At 44.3% G+C, this 21,420-nt stretch overlaps 2 protein-coding genes across 2 annotated transcripts in view; one reads left to right on the forward strand and one right to left on the reverse strand.

Moving 5' to 3' along the window:
- The window catches only part of mybpc3 (myosin binding protein C3), a 22,981-nt gene extending 10,887 nt beyond the window's left edge, over positions 1 to 12,094 (forward strand). Inside the window, exons 12-30 of the mRNA XM_068322836.1 lie at positions 60 to 184; positions 291 to 396; positions 1,094 to 1,260; positions 2,411 to 2,576; positions 2,665 to 2,771; positions 2,872 to 2,901; positions 2,979 to 3,118; positions 4,418 to 4,577; positions 4,681 to 4,785; positions 4,863 to 5,051; positions 7,721 to 7,855; positions 8,169 to 8,336; positions 8,447 to 8,535; positions 8,752 to 8,947; positions 9,031 to 9,170; positions 10,864 to 11,023; positions 11,166 to 11,302; positions 11,388 to 11,574; positions 11,657 to 12,094. Of these exons, the coding sequence (XP_068178937.1) occupies positions 60 to 184; positions 291 to 396; positions 1,094 to 1,260; positions 2,411 to 2,576; positions 2,665 to 2,771; positions 2,872 to 2,901; positions 2,979 to 3,118; positions 4,418 to 4,577; positions 4,681 to 4,785; positions 4,863 to 5,051; positions 7,721 to 7,855; positions 8,169 to 8,336; positions 8,447 to 8,535; positions 8,752 to 8,947; positions 9,031 to 9,170; positions 10,864 to 11,023; positions 11,166 to 11,302; positions 11,388 to 11,574; positions 11,657 to 11,685 (2,536 nt within the window). The 3' untranslated portion in view covers positions 11,686 to 12,094. The remainder of the gene's footprint in view (positions 1 to 59; positions 185 to 290; positions 397 to 1,093; positions 1,261 to 2,410; positions 2,577 to 2,664; positions 2,772 to 2,871; positions 2,902 to 2,978; positions 3,119 to 4,417; positions 4,578 to 4,680; positions 4,786 to 4,862; positions 5,052 to 7,720; positions 7,856 to 8,168; positions 8,337 to 8,446; positions 8,536 to 8,751; positions 8,948 to 9,030; positions 9,171 to 10,863; positions 11,024 to 11,165; positions 11,303 to 11,387; positions 11,575 to 11,656) is intronic.
- A 1,312-nt stretch (positions 12,095 to 13,406) lies between these two features.
- lgr4 (leucine-rich repeat containing G protein-coupled receptor 4) overlaps positions 13,407 to 21,420 on the reverse strand; it is a 36,524-nt gene continuing 28,510 nt past the window's right edge. The window contains exons 7-18 of the mRNA XM_068322824.1: positions 19,966 to 20,034; positions 19,405 to 19,476; positions 18,675 to 18,746; positions 18,521 to 18,589; positions 18,365 to 18,436; positions 18,195 to 18,260; positions 18,033 to 18,104; positions 17,870 to 17,941; positions 17,663 to 17,788; positions 17,250 to 17,347; positions 17,123 to 17,176; positions 13,407 to 17,018 (exon numbers count right to left, since the gene is read on the reverse strand). Coding sequence (XP_068178925.1) covers positions 15,607 to 17,018; positions 17,123 to 17,176; positions 17,250 to 17,347; positions 17,663 to 17,788; positions 17,870 to 17,941; positions 18,033 to 18,104; positions 18,195 to 18,260; positions 18,365 to 18,436; positions 18,521 to 18,589; positions 18,675 to 18,746; positions 19,405 to 19,476; positions 19,966 to 20,034 — 2,254 coding nt within the window. The 3' untranslated portion in view covers positions 13,407 to 15,606. The remainder of the gene's footprint in view (positions 17,019 to 17,122; positions 17,177 to 17,249; positions 17,348 to 17,662; positions 17,789 to 17,869; positions 17,942 to 18,032; positions 18,105 to 18,194; positions 18,261 to 18,364; positions 18,437 to 18,520; positions 18,590 to 18,674; positions 18,747 to 19,404; positions 19,477 to 19,965; positions 20,035 to 21,420) is intronic.

Below are 21,420 nucleotides of genomic sequence, written 5' to 3' on the forward strand. Positions count from 1 at the left end.
GTGAGACACAAACCTTATTAAAACTTATATCCCTGTTACTTTTTCTCACCTTTGTCAAGGTACATCTTTGAGAGCGTGGGCAACATGCGCTACCTCACCATCAACAACTGCTCCCTGGCAGATGACGCAGCGTACGCCTGTGTGGTCGGAGAGGAGAAATGCACCACCGAGCTCTTCGTTAAAGGTATGTAGGGTTTAAAATCTTCTCAGCAAATCAAATTCAGATAAAATACGTTTGCAATTTGATTGCAAACGATAGGACTATCTCTCATCTTTATGTTTCCATGCAGAGCCTCCTGTTCTGATTGTGAAAAATCTGGAGGACCAGATGGTGATGAAGGGCGAGCGGGTGGAGCTGGAGTGTGAGGTCTCTGAGGAAGGAGCTAATGTTAAATGGTTAGATTTTCTCTCCTTAGACTAAAATGCTCATGCTTTTTTATGTAAAAACATGAAGACGCGTCCCATAAATTTTCTCCTATTGAAGTAATTTTGTGACCAAATGATGTTAAAATAAAATATGCTCAATGAAGAGATGTTGCCAAGGTAACTGCCTCTAAAATCAAACACCAATATCAAGAGGAACAATATAATTGAATAAATTTGAAGCAACTTTTCCCCATCAGTCGTTCTCAGCGTTGATTTTTCAGACTCCTAGCTGATGGCATTTTACCCGGTCCGGTCCAGAGTCAAGCTCTGAATCTGAGTACCTGCAAGCCTTAATGTATCATGTTAACAGAAAGGTCAAATGAGTGTTTTAGCATGTTCTACGTGACCTTTATCTGAAGGTGAAAGCTGCTGCAAATGTTCGGTTTTCATGGAACACAAGCCAAAGATCAAAAGTCCAAAGATTTACAGCGAAAGTGGGATAAATTAAGTGTCATAACGTGTCCACAGGAATCCACAAACTGCGAATGTCTAACAGATCTTCTTAAGGATATCAAAATGATGCCATTACATTTCCAGTTTGTCAATAAATCTTTAATTCTTAGCATTTATATGGTCAGGGTTTTCAGGTCCATTTGTTGCCTTCCAGAGCTCTGGTTTTCTTTACTCAGTTTGACTGTTAATAATTTTTTTCCGAATGTCCCTGCAGGGAGAAGGATGGCGTGGAGCTGACGAGAGACGAGTCTTTCAAATACCGCTTCAAAAAGGACGGCTGCAAACATGTTTTGATCATCAACGAGGCCACCAAGGAAGACTGTGGCCACTACAAGGTTAAAACGAACGGCGGGGAGTCCATGGCCGAGCTGCTGGTGCAGGGTGGGTGTCAGTTGTGTTGTACAGTACGAGCTACTTTTATCGCCCATGGACACTTCAAGCTGACATTCTCATACCTCGCTAATAGTTGCCAGTCCTGGCATTCCGTTTATATTTAGGGATACGGTGCCTTTTGCCATTCAGCTCACTATTCTGCCAAGGCCGTTGAGGAGATGAACGGTACATCCACATGCCAGCTAAAATTAGATGACGTGGACCGTATATCACCTGAAGGACACAGGTTTACTCCAATAAGTCTGTCTTTTTTGTCAGCGGTGTTGTTGTTTTCTTCTACCTTTGTCACATTTCACCATGTGTGACCAGAAAGATTTTATTCTACAAAGAATAAATTCATATTTCTGTCCTCCCATTATTATTCATTTTATATTTAAACAGGCTATAAATCTTTATAATAATAATCTCATTGCTGGCCTTCACTAATCAGCTCAACACATAATTTAAAACACCACAAACTACAAATGCTATCATCTTTTGCTTCAACATTCTTCCATGGGAGTAGAAAAGTATAATTTTCCCCATCTCTGTTGGGGTCCTCAGTCTGGTTTACTTATTAATCAAACACCTGGCCTACCGGGACAGTCTACCTGCCATCATCCAGCAGGGATCAACACCTCACTACAGACAAGAACCCCCATTATGCTGACATTTCTGCCGTATTGTCCTCTCTGGCAGCAGGCTAACGTGAAACTCCTGTAACCTTTACATGAGGCGTGTTGTGAATTACCTTACACAGTAAGTATTTCTTTGGGATAACTTTAATAACTCCAAAGTACATTATTTCTCCTTCTATGCAGTGATGCCTGAAGCTCTTGCATCTGGTCTTCATATCCTCCCACTTTATTTTCTACCATAAATCCAATTAGCGATTCCCCTCGTGTCCGTTGCTAAGATACAACACACAAAGGCAACACGAAAATAATGAACACCTCACACTCAAACATATTACAGTATTACCGTATTACCCTCACATACAATATCTCCATCTCATTTTTCTCTTTTAATCGTATTATCACCACACATCATCTTATTGCATCTTTTTTCCGCCGGCTCCTGAGAGCAGCTGCTCTTCTGAAGTCTGGAGGCCTCAAGAGTTTCCATTATCGACTCTCTGAGCTTGTGTTTTACTCTTTAGAAAAAGAGCTGGAGGTCTACCAGAGCATAGCAGACCTCACTGTCAAGGCGAAGGATCAGGCGCTTTTCAAATGTGAGGTGTCAGATGAGACCGTGAGGGGAACCTGGTACAAGAACGGCGTGGAAGTCAAACCTGATGCCAGAGTAAATATCACCCATATTGGCAGGTGAGGACACTTTTACACATGTGCATGAATGTATATACAGTATATATATAGCATGATGCAAGTTCATAAACCTTTGGTCTATATATAGGATCCACAAACTGACCATCGATGATGTCAAACCAGAGGATGAAGGAGACTATACTTTCGTGCCAGATGGCCATGCCTTCAACCTTTCTGCCAAACTGAATTTCTTGGGTAAAACATTTTACTTTCCACGTCTAAAACATCTCTCATATTGTCAAGCTAAGTTTTATTAAAACTGCTTCTCACTCTTTTTTTTCTTGTTCCTTGTCAGAGGTGAAAATCGATTATGTGCCGCGTCAAGGTACCGCCAAGACTTTTACCTTATCAGCTGAAATATAATCGTCTGCTGGTTGGTAATGGTTTGTCTCGCCTTTTAAGATCCTCCTAAGATCCATTTGGACTGCATGGGTCGCACCGCCGAGTCCACCATTGTGGTGGTGGCTGGGAACAAGCTGCGTCTGGATGTCCCCATCACCGGAGACCCAGCTCCCACCGTGGTCTGGACCAAATCAGAAAAGGTGCCAAAAGACGAACAGACGCGTCATTAATCAGGCTCACATCCATCATCTAACATCCCCATAGACACACTGATGACATGGTAACTAACCCATTTCTTTGTGGCCCGAGTACTAAGATGTTTTAACCAAGCTGAATAGACACCATGCTACTTACGGGTTAACTCAATGACACTCACTGATCCTTGAGTTAAGGAGAAAGAGAGGTCAAAGCGTCCTCTCTGTTCTCCCCGGCTTTTATCGCTTTGTTGTAGGCTAGATCTGTAAAGCCTGACGGAGAGATGATGGAAGGTCCGACATCCTCTTGGACCCTGAAGGATGGGGAAGTAAGTGTGTGTGTCCGGTACCAATATATGGTTGTTTGCAGTATTCTCACTCAGAAATTTGAGTCAGTATCTTGATAGCATTGTCGTTGTGTTTTTGAAAGAGAGAACGATCCTACTCTCAGATGTACGTCAGTGGAGAAGTTACAATCTGCTTGCATTTGATTTTGTGAAAAGAGAACATATGCATTCAAAATGAAAACAAGGATCTAAAAAAGATGACATGTTGATCCCTGCTTAGCAAAAGAGGCTGCAGCAACGGCCAATGATGCAAACAGATGACAAGCAGCTTCTCCAGTGGCTATTGCTGTACATGTGTGCTTTGGTTTAATGACTTGGTTAAATAATGTGCTATGAGCAAGGTTCAATAACCATGCATGAGGCATTACTTAGTCGATGTCAATGTCGATGAGGTAAGAGCATGCCTTAAGTCTTCCTGCAGACAGATACAGGTCAGAGGAAACGAGGCAGTAAGTATATTCCGTATGGTGTCATTATAAAATGAAATAATCCTTGGATCTCATGAATGTGTGATTATATAATCCAATAAAGGAACATGAAAAATATTCTGGAGCTCATCTGGATGCTAAATCAAACATGGACTTGAGTTAATGCTCTTTTTTCCTGCAGTGAGCAAAAGCTGAAAAGTTTTACTGTTACCTATCTGTCTGTCTGTCTGTCTGTCTGTCTGTCTGTCTGTCTGTCTGTCTGTCTGTCTGTCTGTCTGTCTGTCTGTCTGTCTGTCTGTCTGTCTGTCTGTTGCATGGTGACATGATGAGACTGTGTATTGAAATCAACATACTGGCTTTGTAAAGCATGATGCGACAGAACTTTCTCCCCATGTGGCATGATGTTAACATGACTTAGCTGTTTCTACTGTGCAGCAGAAACAAAGATCGGTTTCTGAGTCACACTAGTGACACGGACTGATTCCACACTCGTGTACGACCGGGTGACTTGTCTGGTTTTCACGGCGTAGGTCGTCACGGAGGGAGACGGTAGGGTCCACGTGGAAACTGCCAGAGGACACTGTGTGTTCACCATTGAGGGTACGGAGAGGCAGGACGAGGGAATCTACTCTGTCGTGGTTCGAAACCCAGCTGGAGAGGACACCGCAGATATAAATGTGAAAGTTGTTGGTGAGCTGAGGATCTGTTTTCTGCTTTGTGTTGCTATAAATACTTGATTTTTTATTGATTTTCTTTTTAAAATATCCTACTAGTGAGAAATGTTTTCGTGCAGATGTTCCAGATCCTCCCCAGGCCATCAAAATTGTGAGCGTGGGAGAGGACTCCTGTGTCGTCCAATGGGATCCCCCTTCGTTTGATGGCGGACAGCCAGTTATCGGTAAAAACAGACCGCGCTCGAATGCATCTTTTCGGTTCACCTTTTCTTTTCCTGGCAACAACTTTACTTATTTTTAGGATATGTGCTGGAAAGGAAGAAGAAGAAGAGCTACAGGTGGATGAGGCTGAACTTCGACCCTTATACTCAGACGACGTATGAAGCCAGGCGTATGATCGAAGGCGTGGCGTACGAGATGCGTGTCTACGCCGTCAACAGCATCGGCATGTCTCGTCACAGTCCGGCCTCGCAGCCTTTCGTTCCGGTCGGTGAGTTCGACAGGCTCCAACCGTTCCTGAACCACTTGTCCTGTTCATTTTCACACATTTGCTCCGCTGCCATTTTGTACGACTGTTGGCGGCGATGAGGTCGACACCCACTGGGGTCATGACTCCAGAGTCAAGTCACAGTTTGCGGTCATGGCCGGATGAGGTCGTGTTGGTGTCATCCAAGAAGAGTGTGGATTGTTTGTGGAGCAAAAGGACTGGCTGTACTAACACCGTAGCACGGGACAGTTTTAGCAACGTCAGTCACAAAGGTGTGTGTTAGTGTGTGTGTGTATGCTGTTTAACACCCATCTAACATGAATATGGTGAGAAAAATAACAACGGCACATATTTGTTTTTCCTACATTACCCACAATGCAAAGCAAACACCAACAGTGGTAGGAGCTCGTGGGCTGGAGCCGGTAGATGAGTTGACCACGTGTTAAACAACAGCCCACAGGTTTTTCTTACTTTTCATTTGCAAACAGCCTTCAGGTTTTGACTGACGCTGACTCAGATGACATCACTTGAGGGAATTTACGAAACACAAAAGGTTCCAAGAGTGTTTCATGGAGTGCACCGTAGAAGGTCCTTAGCAAAGATGTTTTATCAAATTCCAAATTATTCAGTTACAAATAAATAGAAAAATACTGAATTCACTGAGATATCTATCTATTTCACCCATTATGAATGGATAAGGCTCTACAATCCCTCTGTCCTGTTTGTGATGTTTTCTTGCAAACCTCTTGTGTAAATCTTTACCTTATACAAAACTATGAAGGTACGCTACTCCTGGCAAGCGCACAACACCTGGTATTCTTGGTACTTGTCATGTTGGGATGTTGCGTGAGACGATCCCAACCCAAAGTTTCTAAATCGCCGTCTCAATCTCCATTTGTTGATTTGAGAGGGAACATCACTGTGTCCAGATGGCCAATCACTTGTAAGACAGCTGATTAGGAAACTATGCATGGAATTCGTCTCTATAAATAATGACTACTCCGCTGGGACCAGCTGCTTTAACAAAAGGAAGCTGCAACATAGGAGCATCATTGTCACTAAAGCAAGGACAGAGAAACAGGAGGCAGCGGGGATGAGAGAAGGAGAGCATCGGTTTGAGAAGGCCGTCGGTAAAACAGGCTGACGTTTACAACGAATGTCTTGAATCATCGGCGGGAGTGAGAAAGAATGGCGAAGCCCAAACTTCCTAAAACGACTGCAAATAGGCCCATGGAGGACGACAAACCCTTGGAACCATCACAGGAGACACCGGTGAGCAATCCAGTGGAGGCGGAGACGAGAAAGCCAGAGATGGAGGCAGAAAAGGAACCCCCAGGCGGCAGTGTGCAACCAGCGGGGGCGAACCCTGGTCGGGAGGATGGAGCTCCCGCTGAGAATGAGAAGCCACAGGTGGAGGAGACCCCCCTGGAACCCGATCCACAGCCTGTTGGTAATAGGCTTTATTCATTTTCAAATCCTGGACTCACATGTAGGTTTTAGAAATTGAACTTAGAGTGAGTAAACGTGAGTGGAATTGTGCAGCTTTTGTCCAGAGTAAAGCTGTTTTTTTAAAAAAAACCTATTTTGCTCCTGCAGATTTACGACCCTTGACCTTTGACAGATGTGTCATTGTTTACCAGTTCTGTATACTCAACATGTGTACTCTGACATGTAATAACAGCCTTAGTGATGACATCACTCAGTTTAGTCTGCCCTCACTTTGTCAACAAGTTGTTGTGCAACAAGAAAATATATAGATAAGCAAATCTATCCTCAGACCAGCAGTGCAATGTTCTCCTCTAATGACATGTGGAGCTAGAATTATTTGTTACGATCAGGATTGAGGAGTCTGTTATTAGATTATATACAAACTTAGCTTGACTGATTGACGGTATGTTCTGCACAATTACGCTGCTTCACATCTGTGTGTGCTTTAATTACACGATTCCGATTGTGCGGACAGAAACGATAAACCCCAGACCACATGCTGTAGCTCATAATCATCTCGCTTTAATTGGATGGAAGTTCAGACAACTCATCCGAGCAAGCAAATTATTAAAACAAAGGGACCTCAAAAACATGTTCATGCTGCTCAGCACCTTAAAACAACTGTATGCGGTTAACCGACGCCTCACCCGGTTCATTATCGGCAATTAAAAACAGACCCGTCGCTGTGGGATGAGAAGAAGTCTGGTCGTCACCAACGAGAGGACGAGTCCACACACACACACACACACACACACACACACACACACACACACACACACACACACACACACACACACACACACACACACACACAGGTTCCTGAATGTGTTCCCCGATGGCTGCCCCTTATCTTTAAAGCCACCCATCATCAGGACAGATTCCTGGACAGTGGGTTCGAATAGATAACCTCATTCCATTGGATTTGATGAGACTTTTTGAGTGTGTGTGCATGTGCGTGTGTGTGTGTGTGTGTGTGTTTGCTTTTGTTTTGTGTTTTTTATTTTTGTCTTCAACTTGCAGGTGGTTCACGACTATGCCTGTCTGAAATCAAACCTCGCTCGCTCTTGTTTTCTGAGGCTGTTTAGTCGCATTGCATCGTTTGCGAAATCCTTAAGGCTCCATTAAATCTCCATTCATGCTCTAACTGACTAACAACCATCTTATCTGCTCCGCCTCCATCCCAGCTCCCACAAGCGAGCCCATCGGACTCTGCGTGGAGGACATCAGCGACACCTCCATCTCGCTGAAGTGGCGTCAGCCTGAGAGGATCGGCTCGGTCGAGCTCGAGGGTTACGGAGTCGAGTACCGCAAGGAGGGCAGTAAGTGTTGGAGCCGCTCATCTGCATGCTTTGGATAAAGAAGTTTTAAAATAGAGCATGTAGTCCCGCACCGGCCGATGAATCCCAGATTTAACCTGATTATTGATGATTTCTAAACATAAACAGCAAAAACAGCTGTTGGCTTAAGAAAAGGATGATAGTGTTGATGTTTCATCTGCACATATCCCCTTCATCAGTTTGTTTTTCCCATGAGCCTGTTAGGATCCGTCCACAAATAGGACAGGAAACGTTTCAGAATGAACATCATCCCTGAGAGCGATCAGTCATTTTAATTTGTGTTTTGTGGTCGAAGCGGATGAATGGATACCGGCTATCGAGGGTCTCACCGAAAGGATGTCGCTGATTGTCAGAAATCTAACCACTGGAGATAAGCTGCAGTTCCGCGTTCGAGCCTACAACATGGCGGGACCGAGCGCTCCCGCCACTTTGACTCAGCCGGTGACCATCAGAGAGATCATGCGTGAGTATCTATAGATTCAACACAAGATCTAACTACCAATATATGGGACACTATGATCAATACTTCCCCATACTAACCACCATGAACCGATTTCACCATCGCTTTCACAGAAAGACCTAAAATTTGGCTCCCTAGAAATCTGCGGCAGACTCTCATCAAGAAAGTTGGAGACACTGTGAACCTTGTGATCCCGTTCCAGGTGCGATACGCTGGATCCCCGTCACATGGCCTTCTTTAAAAACCATTCAACACATATCAACTTCTTACAAAAGAACACAAATGAACACAGCAAAAGAATACAAAAATTAAATTGAAACTGACTCATTGACTCAATCAGGAAAAAAAAGAAAATTAAAGATTAATTGCCTTCATCAGAAATTGAACTAACCCAGTGAACTTCTGTCTCCTCATGAAGGGTAAACCCAGGCCAAAGGTGACATGGAGCAAAGACGGGGAGCCCTTGAACCCCTCGTTCGCTAACGTCAGGAACAGCGACGTGGACACGATCCTCTTTATCCGAAAGACGGAGCGGACACACTCGGGGAAGTATGACCTCCAGGTGCAGATCGAGAATGTGGAAGACAAAGCCAACATCACGCTGCAGGTAGTCGGTAAGCAAACCAAACACCGGGACAGTTGGCATGCTACAATATGTTCGTTCATCCGAATCATTGATCATAATTGACATGTCCAGATCTCCCAGGGCCTCCGGAGGCTCTAAAGATAGTTGACATCTGGGGATTCAACGTGGCGCTGGAGTGGAAGCCGCCTAAGGACAATGGCAACTGTGAAATACTGGGCTACACCATTCAGAAAGCTGACAAGAAGACCATGGTGAGACTCTACACCCATCTGTTTCACATTACGTTCAAGTCAAGTCAAAAAACAAGCTTCTAATGATGACGGTTGGCGGTTTTTCTCCACACTAGTTCCCTTTGGAATCCTTAGCCAGAAGGAAACCCAAAATGGATTTATATTCGTGTGACATCAGAGATCGACACAGTTCAAACCTTTTGGACTTGATCTGAGAAGTGTGGGTTTAAAAATCCAACTGGACTCAGTGGCAATTTACTGGCTTTCAGAAACAGAACACAACCAGAGATGAATCAGACATTGGCTCACGTCGATGCCGTTTTTGCGTGTTACACCTCCATATAATGAGCAGCTGCGGTCCAAAAGACCTCAACGTGACACTCTGTCACTTCATAAAGCACTTTTCTTGTAGAGATTCTGTTGCAGATGGAATCTAATCCCCTTTGTTTATTAGACATTGTGACATCTCAATACACTGAATCCTTGCCCATCCCAGTAGAGAGACTCTGGTCTCAAGTCGACCCTCCAGCCTGGACTGAATATCTTCTTTGGTTATTATCGGTCAGAGCTACTTGCTCTGTGGATTCATTCCGTTTTAGCTTCTATTGGCATGAATGATGTTGATACATGACAGCTGGATAGACACAGAGGGAAACTATAGCCTCTCTGGTAGCACATAAAGCGTCATCAGCCCTCTCACACAGTCTCTGTGGGGCAAGAAATACCTTTTGAGCCCACTGGCTCCCGCTCCAGCTGGCACCACCCTCCACCTCCAGCAGCCAGGAACAATGCTGGTCAGGAATGTCTAATCAGATCCTCCTGGCCTTGACCCAGTCCAGATAGTCTAGGCACTGACAGGTGGACATTGTTCTCCTTGGCCTAACACTGAAGTGATGATTAGAGCAAATTAGCTCTATTGCTTTATAGCACGCTTGTGGGAGCTGATTTTCACATTACCCTTGGTTGTAGATGTTCAAATGTAAACCTTTGTATTGAACTAAATTTCATATTAAACTAAGATTCTTTTAGTTTCAGTTTCAGATTATAAAGTCATTTTGAAACCTAATCAATCGCCTCACTAGATCATTATTTTAGGTTGTTATTTCAGAATGCTTACATGTGAAAATTAAATTGAATTTGTTAACTGAAAAACAAGGCATTGGCATCATGAAACTGTACAAATAAGACATTTTTTGATGACATCGTTTTTCAATTTAGTTCTGCTTAATTTGATGCTGAAGTGCTATTTGAATTTTTTTTTTTTGAATCTCTATCGGTTTCAGTGGATTTAATAGAGTTGGCCAACCAGTTCCTGCAACTGTTTTGGTTAACAGAAGCATCAAAGAACTGAAAGACTGAGATGTTTAAAATCAGGATGGTGTTTACTTAAGCAAATTCAGATAAGTGCAAAATGTGTGCAAATGAAAACTCAAAACTCAAAGGATTCACCCTGGAGGCAACAAGTGAGTGGTGTTGGTTTTCACAACAAGGTGAACAATTCATTCGGAATCTGATCTTTTCAATTCAGATTTGAATTCAGATTTAGGTTTGTTTGTCTTTCTTACCTTAATATTTCTATCACGTTTGCATGAAACATGTATCCAGTTGCATTCCCATCTGTTTCCATCTGACGGTTCCTTTAATTAGTTGTTAACTGATCCAAACGTAAATCCGAACAGGCAAACTGAAACGTTTCTGTGTGATTCAAATGAAGGAGTGGTTCACGGTCTATGATCAGTACAGAAGAGTCAACTGCGTCGCGTCTGACCTCATCATGGGGAACGAATACGTCTTCAGAGTGTTTGCCATCAACATGGTGGGTACCAGTGAGGAACCCTGCAACACCAAAGACAGCGCTTACATCCAGAAGACAGGTGAGCTACAACCACACACATTCAGGAGAATGAGTACAAAGCATTTAGAGTCATCCAGATTTTACATCCTGTGAGTGAGTCATCATTGTAAATGTCATCAGTGGGGCTGGACACCCAACAATTCGTTGGTTTGTCTCCTCAGGTATCGCCTACAAACCGCCGACACACAAGGAACACGACTTCTCCGAGGCGCCCAAGTTCACGCGTCCCCTGGTGAACCGCTCCATCATAGCGGGATACAACGCCACCCTCAGCTGCTCGGTCAGAGGAATACCAAAGGTCGGTGGGTTCGAATGTGTAACAACAAAAATGCTTCCAATCATCACGCTTCACCTGACACGCTGTGATACTCCTAACTGATTAGCCTAAAGTGACCTGGTACAAGAACAAGATGGACATCTCCAATGAAGCCAAGTATCGAATGCTCAGTAAGCAGGGCGTCCTGACCCTGGAGATCCGTAAGCCATGTCCGTTCGACGGAGGAGTGTACATGTGTAAAGCCGTCAACGACAGCGGGGAGGATACGGTGGAGTGTAAACTGGAGGTTCGACGTAAGTACAAGTCTGTCTATGGTTCGGTTTCCCAAAGCGGTGCGACAATCTAACGCTGGATCTTCTGCTTCCTGGTTCGCAGCTCAAATCGCTAAAGAAGAAAAGAAGTGAGAGGTTCCAAGTGTTGATGGGAGAACGTCGATCTTCTCTCCAGCGGGTTCTGCATGTTGATTTTTTGGTGTAAAGAGAAATACTTTAACTGCATCGCAAGCTTTGTTTAGCTCCCATCCTTCTTTGGTCGACTCTGCTTCCAACTCCAGAAGACATCCTGCACCTGGTTCATGGTATTAAGAGTCATACATTATTTAGCCGACATTAATAATTCGTGGGTCGGTGTTCTACACTCATTTCCCAAAGCATGGATAAATGGTAGTCAAAGAAAAGAAGCAACGTTCATGACATTCGCATACCATTTGTTGTCTTGCGTCTTATTTCCGCTGAGAGGATGGGATTGTTGTGGTTTGTTTGTGTGCGTAAAGGTCAATACAAATGCTCCAAAAACCCAAGAGTGAATCTCTTCATTCAGCCATCAAAGATCAGGATTGTGTTACACTAATCGTCGCAGCATGCAGATGGAGATCAACTCCTGAAATTGCAATCATGACAGCGACATCAGCCGCGGTATTCAGACAACGTAAAAAAAAACAACAACATGGCAGCGATACTCAGCGGTCCAGAGGGATGGATGAGATTTGTCGGAGGCTTAGATTTATTGTAGCAAAGCCTCGCTAAATCCGGCGGCGTGAGGCGTGCTCCTAATATCTACCTCTAAACAGGAATAGCTGAGATGTCCTGCCGCCAAGAACCAGCGTCAGTGACTGGGAACACGTGGCGGAACCGCCGTAGCATCACCCGACGGCTCCTCTGTTGATGTCTTTAGCGTAAATATTTCCCTTGCCCTCTTGACATGTAGCTGCGAGACATTCACGCAACCTTTTGCGTGTGGCAGATGTCTTCCATTGCTTTTTTTTTGCTTTTTTGGCCAGCTGTGTTGACGTTGGGCAACGTGTATGGAGGCTAAACGGGACGCGCTCCATTTTACGGCCTTTTCTTCATGCAATCCCAAAAGCGATTTTTCATTCATCGCCGAGTTCCTGCTCACTCCGAGAGCGAACGGCAACCGGCGTTACGCAAAAACATATAAGTTCTGCAATCAATGTGTTGAGGTTGCTGTTAGCAATGACAACACAGTCATATCACCTATAGTTAGCATTCGGCAATGCAAGTGTGTATTATTTCGTCATAATACACTCTTGATGTGTAATTGTGATGCGATGATAGTTTAGTCATTTCGCCCATGAAGGCCTCCAAGCAGATAGAATTGCTGGAATATTTAGTTTTGGATCTGGTTGTGGATTTTCTGAGGACATAATTTCTCTTTTAGTCGCCAGAGCGTTTGATGGTTTTTCCATTTAGAACTTAAGTGACGGCTTTCAAACACAATGATGCATCACTGGGTTCAAACAGGGATTTGAGGCGTTGGCGAAAGACGCTTTCAGCGGCGTGGAACCACGACAACATGCCGCCTGATGCGAAAGTTAAGGAGTGACCCGGCTTATGCAACCTGTCAGACTGATGTTCAACCATCCACGAGGAAGTCTTCTGGGGGAGAAAAGATGTCAGATTATAATCAATACCTTTCTGTGACATGTTTGCAATGAACAGATTTTTATCTTCAAAAGACAAAAATCAATCTGTGCAATGAAGCAGCTTCAAACTGTCAACGCTGCTTCAGTAGGACAAGCAATAAGACGAGTTTCAACAAAGATAAAGAGCAGTTAATTCAGGTCTGGGATAACTTAACGCACTTTATATTATGACACAAGGGTAAATAAAATGCTTATGTTATTTCAATTTTATTGATTCACAATTTATAGAACTACTTTACTGGTTGAACAAAATAAAAGATGGGAGATCTCATATGAAAACCTACAAATAAGAGACAGAAATTAAGTGAGATTCTTTTTATAAGGTGTACTATCCTGCGAGTCGTATCTAATAAAGATAAAACATTTCAGTTTGGTTAAAAAAAAAATCACAGTATACAGTACATAGATTCCTCCCACAATTTGCACTTAGCTAAAAGGATGTACAAACATATGTGTCAACATAAATCCAAGAAAGCCAACAAAGAGGAACAACAAAGAACAACTGACTTTTGTTTTACGGAGCACTGCTGCTAGCCGCTACAGTCACGGAGGTAGCTTCCTGATTTAGCATCCATTTCCTTTGATTACGTGTTTTCTTTTCAAATAATTTACACAGAAATACAAAAAAAAAAAGAAAAAAAAAAGATCAACACCCAACTGATCCAAGTAGGTTGTGCATCATAAGAGTGTGACAATATGTCGCTGGTGGAGGAAAATGTTCTCAACGGTGCCTAAATTCCTGAGCACTCACATGATGTGCGCTTGTGGATACATGCTCGGAGGGTGGATCTACCCTAACGGGGGCAGAATCGTGCTCCAGCAAAACCAAACAACGGCCAATCCCTCGACACTCAGGGAGCAGAGAAGCACATTAGCACGCTTAAAAGCGTAATTATGCTCTTCTCATGACCTATGTGATGCAATTTATGCAGGTGGAAAAAACATACAGTAAGCCTTGGAGGTAATCACTGATGACTGAAAGACTGAAAGAAACTTCCATCACTTTAATACGGGTTCTTTTGTATCAAACTTTGTTGTACCATCATTATTTGTTAAATTCAGATCATTAACTTCAATGCAGAGTTGCGAACACCTCAACAGGTACACCGATTGCCCAAAAAATATGGGTGAAAAAAGTTTTAATGCATATACGCACTGCAGATACTTGTCTTTAACAATCTGTGGTCGCCTACATTTAGGTTTGAATGGTTATTTATTGACTCAGATGGCTGCCAGGCCTGAGCTACTTTCCCATCACAGCAGGAAGTGGAAGGAAGAGAAGGATTATTTTGTTGTGTTTGGCTTAGACAAATGATCTCAAATGGTAAAGTCAAGATCAACAGCAACTGCATGCCAGCTATCACTCATGTCGCAACATCTTTGAAATGTAGCTGACGGTAGCGCATCAGCAAAAACACATTCATGTTTATATCATTAGAGTAATTACAATCAGTTATTATCTATAATTTGTGGGGTAGTATAAATACCAAAAACGGGATGAGAAAACAGATTCCATTCTCGTATCTGTATGCAAATTAGTGCTAGTCACAGCTAGCAGCCGCTTGGCTGAAGTCTGGAAACGAGGGGAAACAGCTTGTTGGATTCTTTTTGAAGCAGAAATGATCCACCAACCACGGCTTCTACAGCTCCACAGGTCGTGCTCATCGACGAACTTTTAGCGCAAAACACCAAAGAGTTTTCAGGGAGTCCCAAATGCTAATGAGCTCCTGGACCTGTCAGATATCTGAGGGATCGGTTTGTATGGGGTATTTTTTACTACTCACACTCTTCTGCTCCTGAAATAATAAATAATATCTTTCACCACCACCGAGCTAACTGTGTCTAAAACAGTGACATCTGCTATGCTTACATCACAGTCTTAGCTTGGAGCTGTTTATTATAGCGTGGCTTGTCCATTTTTACCATCGCTCACACCGGCAGATCATTGCTGGAACCTTTGTACCCCTCCGGCGGGTGACATGACGTCCACACAGTGAAAACTAGGGTGAAAATGACGTCTGCTACATTTTGGTAAAATAAAATCAACGGTTCCTCTGGAGAAGCTTTAAAAAAAATGTACAATTAGAAGGAGAAAGCTACAAGCTTAACAGGAATCACGAAATCTGTGACGTGTACCAGTGAGACTCGACACGTCACAACATTGAATAAAAAAACGGGAGACAGGCACCGATGGCGAGATCCGCTGTTCGCAACATGATGTGCAAAAAAATAGTTCCCTTTGCGTTTCTGTCACGACAAACGTGTCTACTTGCTGAAAAGTCTCTTAGCGCGGTAGTTGGCACGTTTTGTCGTTTGGAATTTTTTTTTTTTTTTAAATGTGTGTATTCTTGTTGGGTCGAAGTCCCAGCGTTCCGAAGCGTCGTCAGTCCTTGACCCGAGGTATGTTGTACGAGTAGTGCACCAGGGGGAGGCCTCGGCTCTGGCAGAAGCAGGCCCGGCCACAGGCCTGGACCTGGTCCGAGCTGTCCGACACAAACGAGTCCCCCTCGTCTGCGTACTCCGACTGCGCAGACGGTGTGCTGCTGTCTGCCCAGAAGCCCTCGGTGCGCTGGCACGCGGTGGCACCCCCTGAAAGCAGCGTGGGGCAGCTGTGCGACTTCACCAAGTGTCTGCAGATTGTGGAGGACGAAGGGGAAGAGCAGGTCCTGGCGTGAAGCGCCGCCTCGCACTGTTCGCACACCAGCGCCTCTCCGCAGAGCTGTGAGTAAACCCCACAGTCAAACCCCAGCTGGGTGGACGAGCCTCCATCCGTGAGCTCCGACCTGCCGCCGCCGCCGCTGTCGTCTCGGTGGCTTTCGGCACCAGCCTTCACCTCTCTGCTCTGACCCCAGCGGCCACGCAGCTTCAGCCAGTCCTCCCTGAAAGCCGGGCTGAAGAACACGTAGAGCACTGGGTTCAGGCACGCCGGCAGCGGGAAGAAAATAAGGGTGACCGATTTGGCGATCTCCGGGCCGCCGGCCGTGGAGCCCGTCAAGAGTGGGGCGAAGGAGAAAGCCGCCACGGGGCAGAAGAAGATGCAGTTGGTGAAGATGAGCCAGGCGACGTGTCGCAAGGCGCCCGTCTGCTCCGGGTCCACCAGCTCCACCCGGCCCAGGTGGCAGTACAGCTGGGTGTAGACGGCGGCGGTAAACAGGTATGTCAGCGCGTTGATCAGCACCAGAACCACCGTCACGCTCAGAGCTGGACTCTCGCCGCCGGCGAAGGGCAGGCAGAGCGGAGAGGTCGCCTGATCGCCGGAGGCCAGGAGAGGCAGGCAGGCTCCGGCGACCGCCAGCAGTCCGAGAAGCCCCGCAGTCAGGCTGAAGCATCGCCCTCTCTTCCAGCACCTGGGATGGTTGCTGCTGTTCCTCCTCGGCGACATCAGTACCTTTCCGAGAACCGACCGCACGGCCACGCTGCGCTCCACAGCCGCCAAGGACAGCAGCAAGACCGCCCACTCTGATGAGAAGACAGCCAGAGCGCCGGCGATCTGACAGCCGGGTCCCATCTCCCACCACACGCCGAACTCGGCGAAGGAGCCCCAGGTGGCGATGTCGAGCACGGTCAGCACGCCGACATACAAGCCCGTGAGCAGGTTGGCCAAAGCCAGCAGCCCCATCAGCAGCCGGGCCGGAGAGAGGGCGGGGGCGGGGGAGTGGCCTAACGCTCGGCGCACAGGGCAGAAGGTGGCGACCAGGACCAAGCTGTTGAAAACCAGCGACACCAGGCAGATGAACCACACCGTCAGACGGATCATCCAGTTACCCAGAAGATGCTCGCAAGGCTTGAAGGCTCCTGGAGACACAATAAAGATCGTCTGAAGTCTTAAAACGCCGTTTAGTGTGTTAGATCGCAAACAAAGACAGAAACTCATGAGGAAACATGTTTCTAGGACCGACCTGGAGACGGAGAGCAATGCATAATCATCGAGATTCTTTCTACATCCTCCCCACCTAGAAGGAAACAGGCTGTCAGTAAAACAGTAGCAGTGGGAACACTGGAAGACACCGACCGAAACGTCCCTACCGTTCGGTTTCCGGACGTCGTTTTCCTCCGAATGTGTTCTGATCGAGTCGCATCCGACAAAAGCACAGCACTGGTAAGCATAAGAGACCGAGATGGACCTGAAGACGCACAAAAATAGGTCAGAAAGGTTGAAAATCCCGTTTATTACAGATCCTACTGGGAAAAGTAGAAAAAAACAGCGGGATTAATTCCAAGATGTGTGTGTATCAACTTTATCAGGGGTGTAATCAGTCTTTCTTCTGGGATATTTGTCCAAAAACAACTCCTTTATCGCAAAATGTTGATTTATTGTAATCCTCAATGGCGTGCGGTTGCACAACCACCAGACCACCCCGGGTGACACGCCTCTACCTTCACTCTTTAACACTTCATATAACACACATTGACAGCCGACCACAGACGCTCTTTCTCACCGGAGTTTAGGCAAGTTTGTCGCCGTCAGCACATTTTTCATTTGCGGGTTCCCTGAGAGCTTCAACTGACTGAGCGCGCTCAGTCCGCTTGTTGGAAGAGCAGTCAGAGAGTTCATGCTCAGATCCCTGCGAAGGAGCGTGACACACACACAAGCAAGTTGAAGCCCTGAAAAGCGACCGTTGAGCGACACACGGGTCGATACTTACAGGTTGGTGAGAGACGTGAGGGTGAGGAAGGCGTCTCTGTGGATGATCTGGATTTCATTCCTGCTCAGGTCCCTGTGGATAAACACAAAGCAGTGACTCGACAATCCAATCGACTGTGTGTGTTGTTTTTGTCGTGTTTTCATGCGAGACTCGAAGGACTTACAGTAAACGGAGGGCAGAGAGACCTTGGAAAGTATCCCTGTCGATTTGTCGGATATGATTGTGCTGAAAGCTTCTGTAGATTGAGAATAATAGTTTAACTAGTACGATTTTTGTTAAATCACGGTGTGAAACAGTTTGCGACTCCCACATGATGGGCACTCACATCTCCTGCAGCCGGACGCAGCCCTGGAGGGCCGGTAGGCCTGTGATCTCGTTGTAGGACAGGTCTCTGTTGAAGGGAAAAACATTGTCCTGAATGTTTTTACATCTAAATTTTATTTTAGAATGGCGTTTAGTGCGACTACAGGAAACAGGAAAGCAAAGGTTCCTTACAGAGTACGAAGCAGCTTCAGATCCTCGCAAAGACTAGCGGGGACAGACGATATTTTGGTGCCTGAAAGAGTCCTGGAAATAAAAACCACAGTGAATCACAGCTGAAACAGAAATAATGAGCCAACAGGAGCAGATGCTACGTTTAACGTCACTCACAAACTCTCAAGGTTGTTTGTCCACGTCAAGATGGGGAAGTCCTGCATCATGCTGGCCCCCCGCAGCATCCTGAAACACAGGGCGGCCAATATCACAATCGTAAAATAAGAAAAATAGTGGATGTGGGTGAAAGAAGGATTTGCGCCGGACTTACAGGGAGTGGAGGTCAGACAGGTTCTGGAAAGCCGAGGAGCCCACGAAAGACATTGGGTTGTCATAAAGGTGTCTGTGGGGGTGCAGGGGAGACAGGACAGGGGAGAGTTCAAAGCTAAATCGTTTCGCATGCATGAATGGCACCATCTTCTGGACATTCATCTACTGAAGCCTCAAACACATGTCGTCTGTCAGCTCACGCTGCATGTGTGATTGTCAGAAAGCCTGCTGTGCATTAGGCCGAAACATATTTGAGTTTTTACATCTCGATTCAAAGCGGTGATGTATTGTAATTGTCAGAGTTTGCGTGTTTGTCCGTTTGTTCGTCAGTATGTCCACCAAATATCTTCACAACTGTTGCAGATAGAAAGATGAAACCAAAAGCAGATTACTCGGGCGGCAAAGGGGATGAAAATCAGATGATAACCTTGACCTTGAGGTCAAGGTCAAATTTCAATTTCTGTAAACTCAGGAACCGGATAAGATACAGTAGAAAGACGAGGGAGAAGGCCAGTGTGAGTAAGACCATAGATCAAAGCTATTGCTTTGATAAGTGACCGTAGGTCAAAGCACCTAGCTTTGATCTTTGACCTATGCAAATAGATCAGGGTAAAATTTTGGATTCAGAGGTGTCGTGGCATGTTGCAGTCTGAAACTGCATTGGTTCTTGTTTACGTGCTGCGTCTGGGTCTAGATAGTGTCAGCGAATCAGAGAAGGAGTTTGACCTTACATGGTTCGCAGCAGGGGGTTGTTATGGAAGGCCCCCTCAGGGATGGATGAAATATCGTTGCTGTGAAACCCCCTGCAGGAAGAATGTCAAGAAGAGAGTTTAAAAACACTCTGACCCAAAGTGAGATGATGATGTTTTAGCTTTTTACAAAACCAGAAGTGAAATATATGAAAAATAATGATAGAAAAAAAGCAGACAGAGTCGGCTGTAGAAATAAACATCTGTCGTTCGATTTAAAAAGTCCTGAATGGAATATTTAATGTGCTAATCAAAAAAAAACCCAGGCTTTTCAGCCTTCAAAATAAAAGCACAAATATTGAAATGCATTGTAAAACTTCCACATGACGTGTCTACAATATATGTCAAACAAACAAAAAATTAACAATCTTTTTCAGTTTGATGCAAGAAAAATGAGGGCAAGTTACAACTGATTTGCTAAACATGGATGTTCTACTTCGGAATCTAATTCACTGCTACTTTGTCAGATCTTTATCAGTTCCTGACTCATGTGTCGGTACAATATGTTTCTTCCAGGGGAGAGCAGCAGGATGATGTACTTACAGTTCCTTCAGTTTGGGCAAGGCCTCTATTGCCTTGGGAAAAACCATCAGGTTGTTGAAGTTAAGATCTCTAGGATGAGACACAGGAAGTCAGAGCCGGGTTTCTAACATTTTGACAAAACAAACCAATCCCTCCAAAGCCTTTAATTAATGTCAAATTAAAACAAATAAAAAATGTCTGCGTCGACATTTAAATGGTCATGTTTGTGACTGCTGTCAGCAATAGTTCAGATTATAAGTAGTGTCATCGTCTTTGTAATGAAATCAGCAGCAGCAAACAACAAACATCTACTTCTGCAAATGCTCAGTATAAACACACATTATGATCATTCACTGATCTGAGTGACAATTATATGAGGATTAGAAACACAAAAAACAATCATCGGCAAACTGTCGCACGCAACTGAACCACACCCGGGGGCCAAGGCTAATTATTATTTTTTTGGGCAGCAGTTTGTCATTTTTTAAATCATTATTTATAAAGTGTTATGTTTGACTAGAAGGCTAGCAACGGTGTGAAGAAGAGCAGCACACTCTCCCATTTGACCGGTCAAATGATCTAAAATTTTCATTTAGGTTCATACAAATCAACTGTAGATTATAGTCTGTATAGGATAACTGTAGACTGTACAAGCAAACACAGTTGTGTTGGAAGCTGAGCGTTGGAATTTGAGAAATGGTGCTGATGGGGAAAAAATGTTGTAATGCTATAAGACGGCAGGAATATGTTAAATCCATTTCTCACAAAAATTTTGTGTTCTCTCAAAACAAACAAACCATGTTATAAAATGATCAGAATCCAGTGGAGGGAATTACAGTGTTTGATTGTGGACTGTAACGTAATAAAATACTTTAAATAATTTAAATTCCTATTCAAATGTTCAAAAAAATTAATTTTTTTGACTTTTTGCTTCATACTGTGACGACTGCATTCACACCAAAACACATTCCGGTGTGCTCCTGTGTGAAAGGGTGTACCCCAGGGATCTGTTCTGGGAGAACTACTAGTCATCATATTCTCTCTCTGTCTCTCTCTCCCATTCTCGATTATACATCGGTTTTCAAAAAAAAAAAAAAACACGGGGGAAAAAAAATCAAGTTTATGCTATTTTACTCAACTTATAAATAATAACAAGAATAATAAGAATCCTTGTATTTGTTTTATAACCTTAAAAATAGGTTTTCATTCATCACTCCTTCCGCGATGGTAAAACTGACCAAATTGTTTTTGTCAACTGTTTTTTTTCTGTACTATATTAAAAATTAAAATGAATTTGTTTGTAAGCTTAAAATAAATTTGTATTAACCATTTATTATTAAAAATGCATTCATAAATACAGTACAGACCTGGGAATTGTTATTTTTGGTTTAGCTTGGCGACGCAATAATTGGATATACAATACGTCATTTTTCAACTTACATCTCATCTCCTGGAACCGATTAACGACGTAGGTTG

Source organism: Antennarius striatus, chromosome 1, assembly GCF_040054535.1.
Source record: "Antennarius striatus isolate MH-2024 chromosome 1, ASM4005453v1, whole genome shotgun sequence".
NCBI lineage: Eukaryota > Metazoa > Chordata > Actinopteri > Lophiiformes > Antennariidae > Antennarius > Antennarius striatus.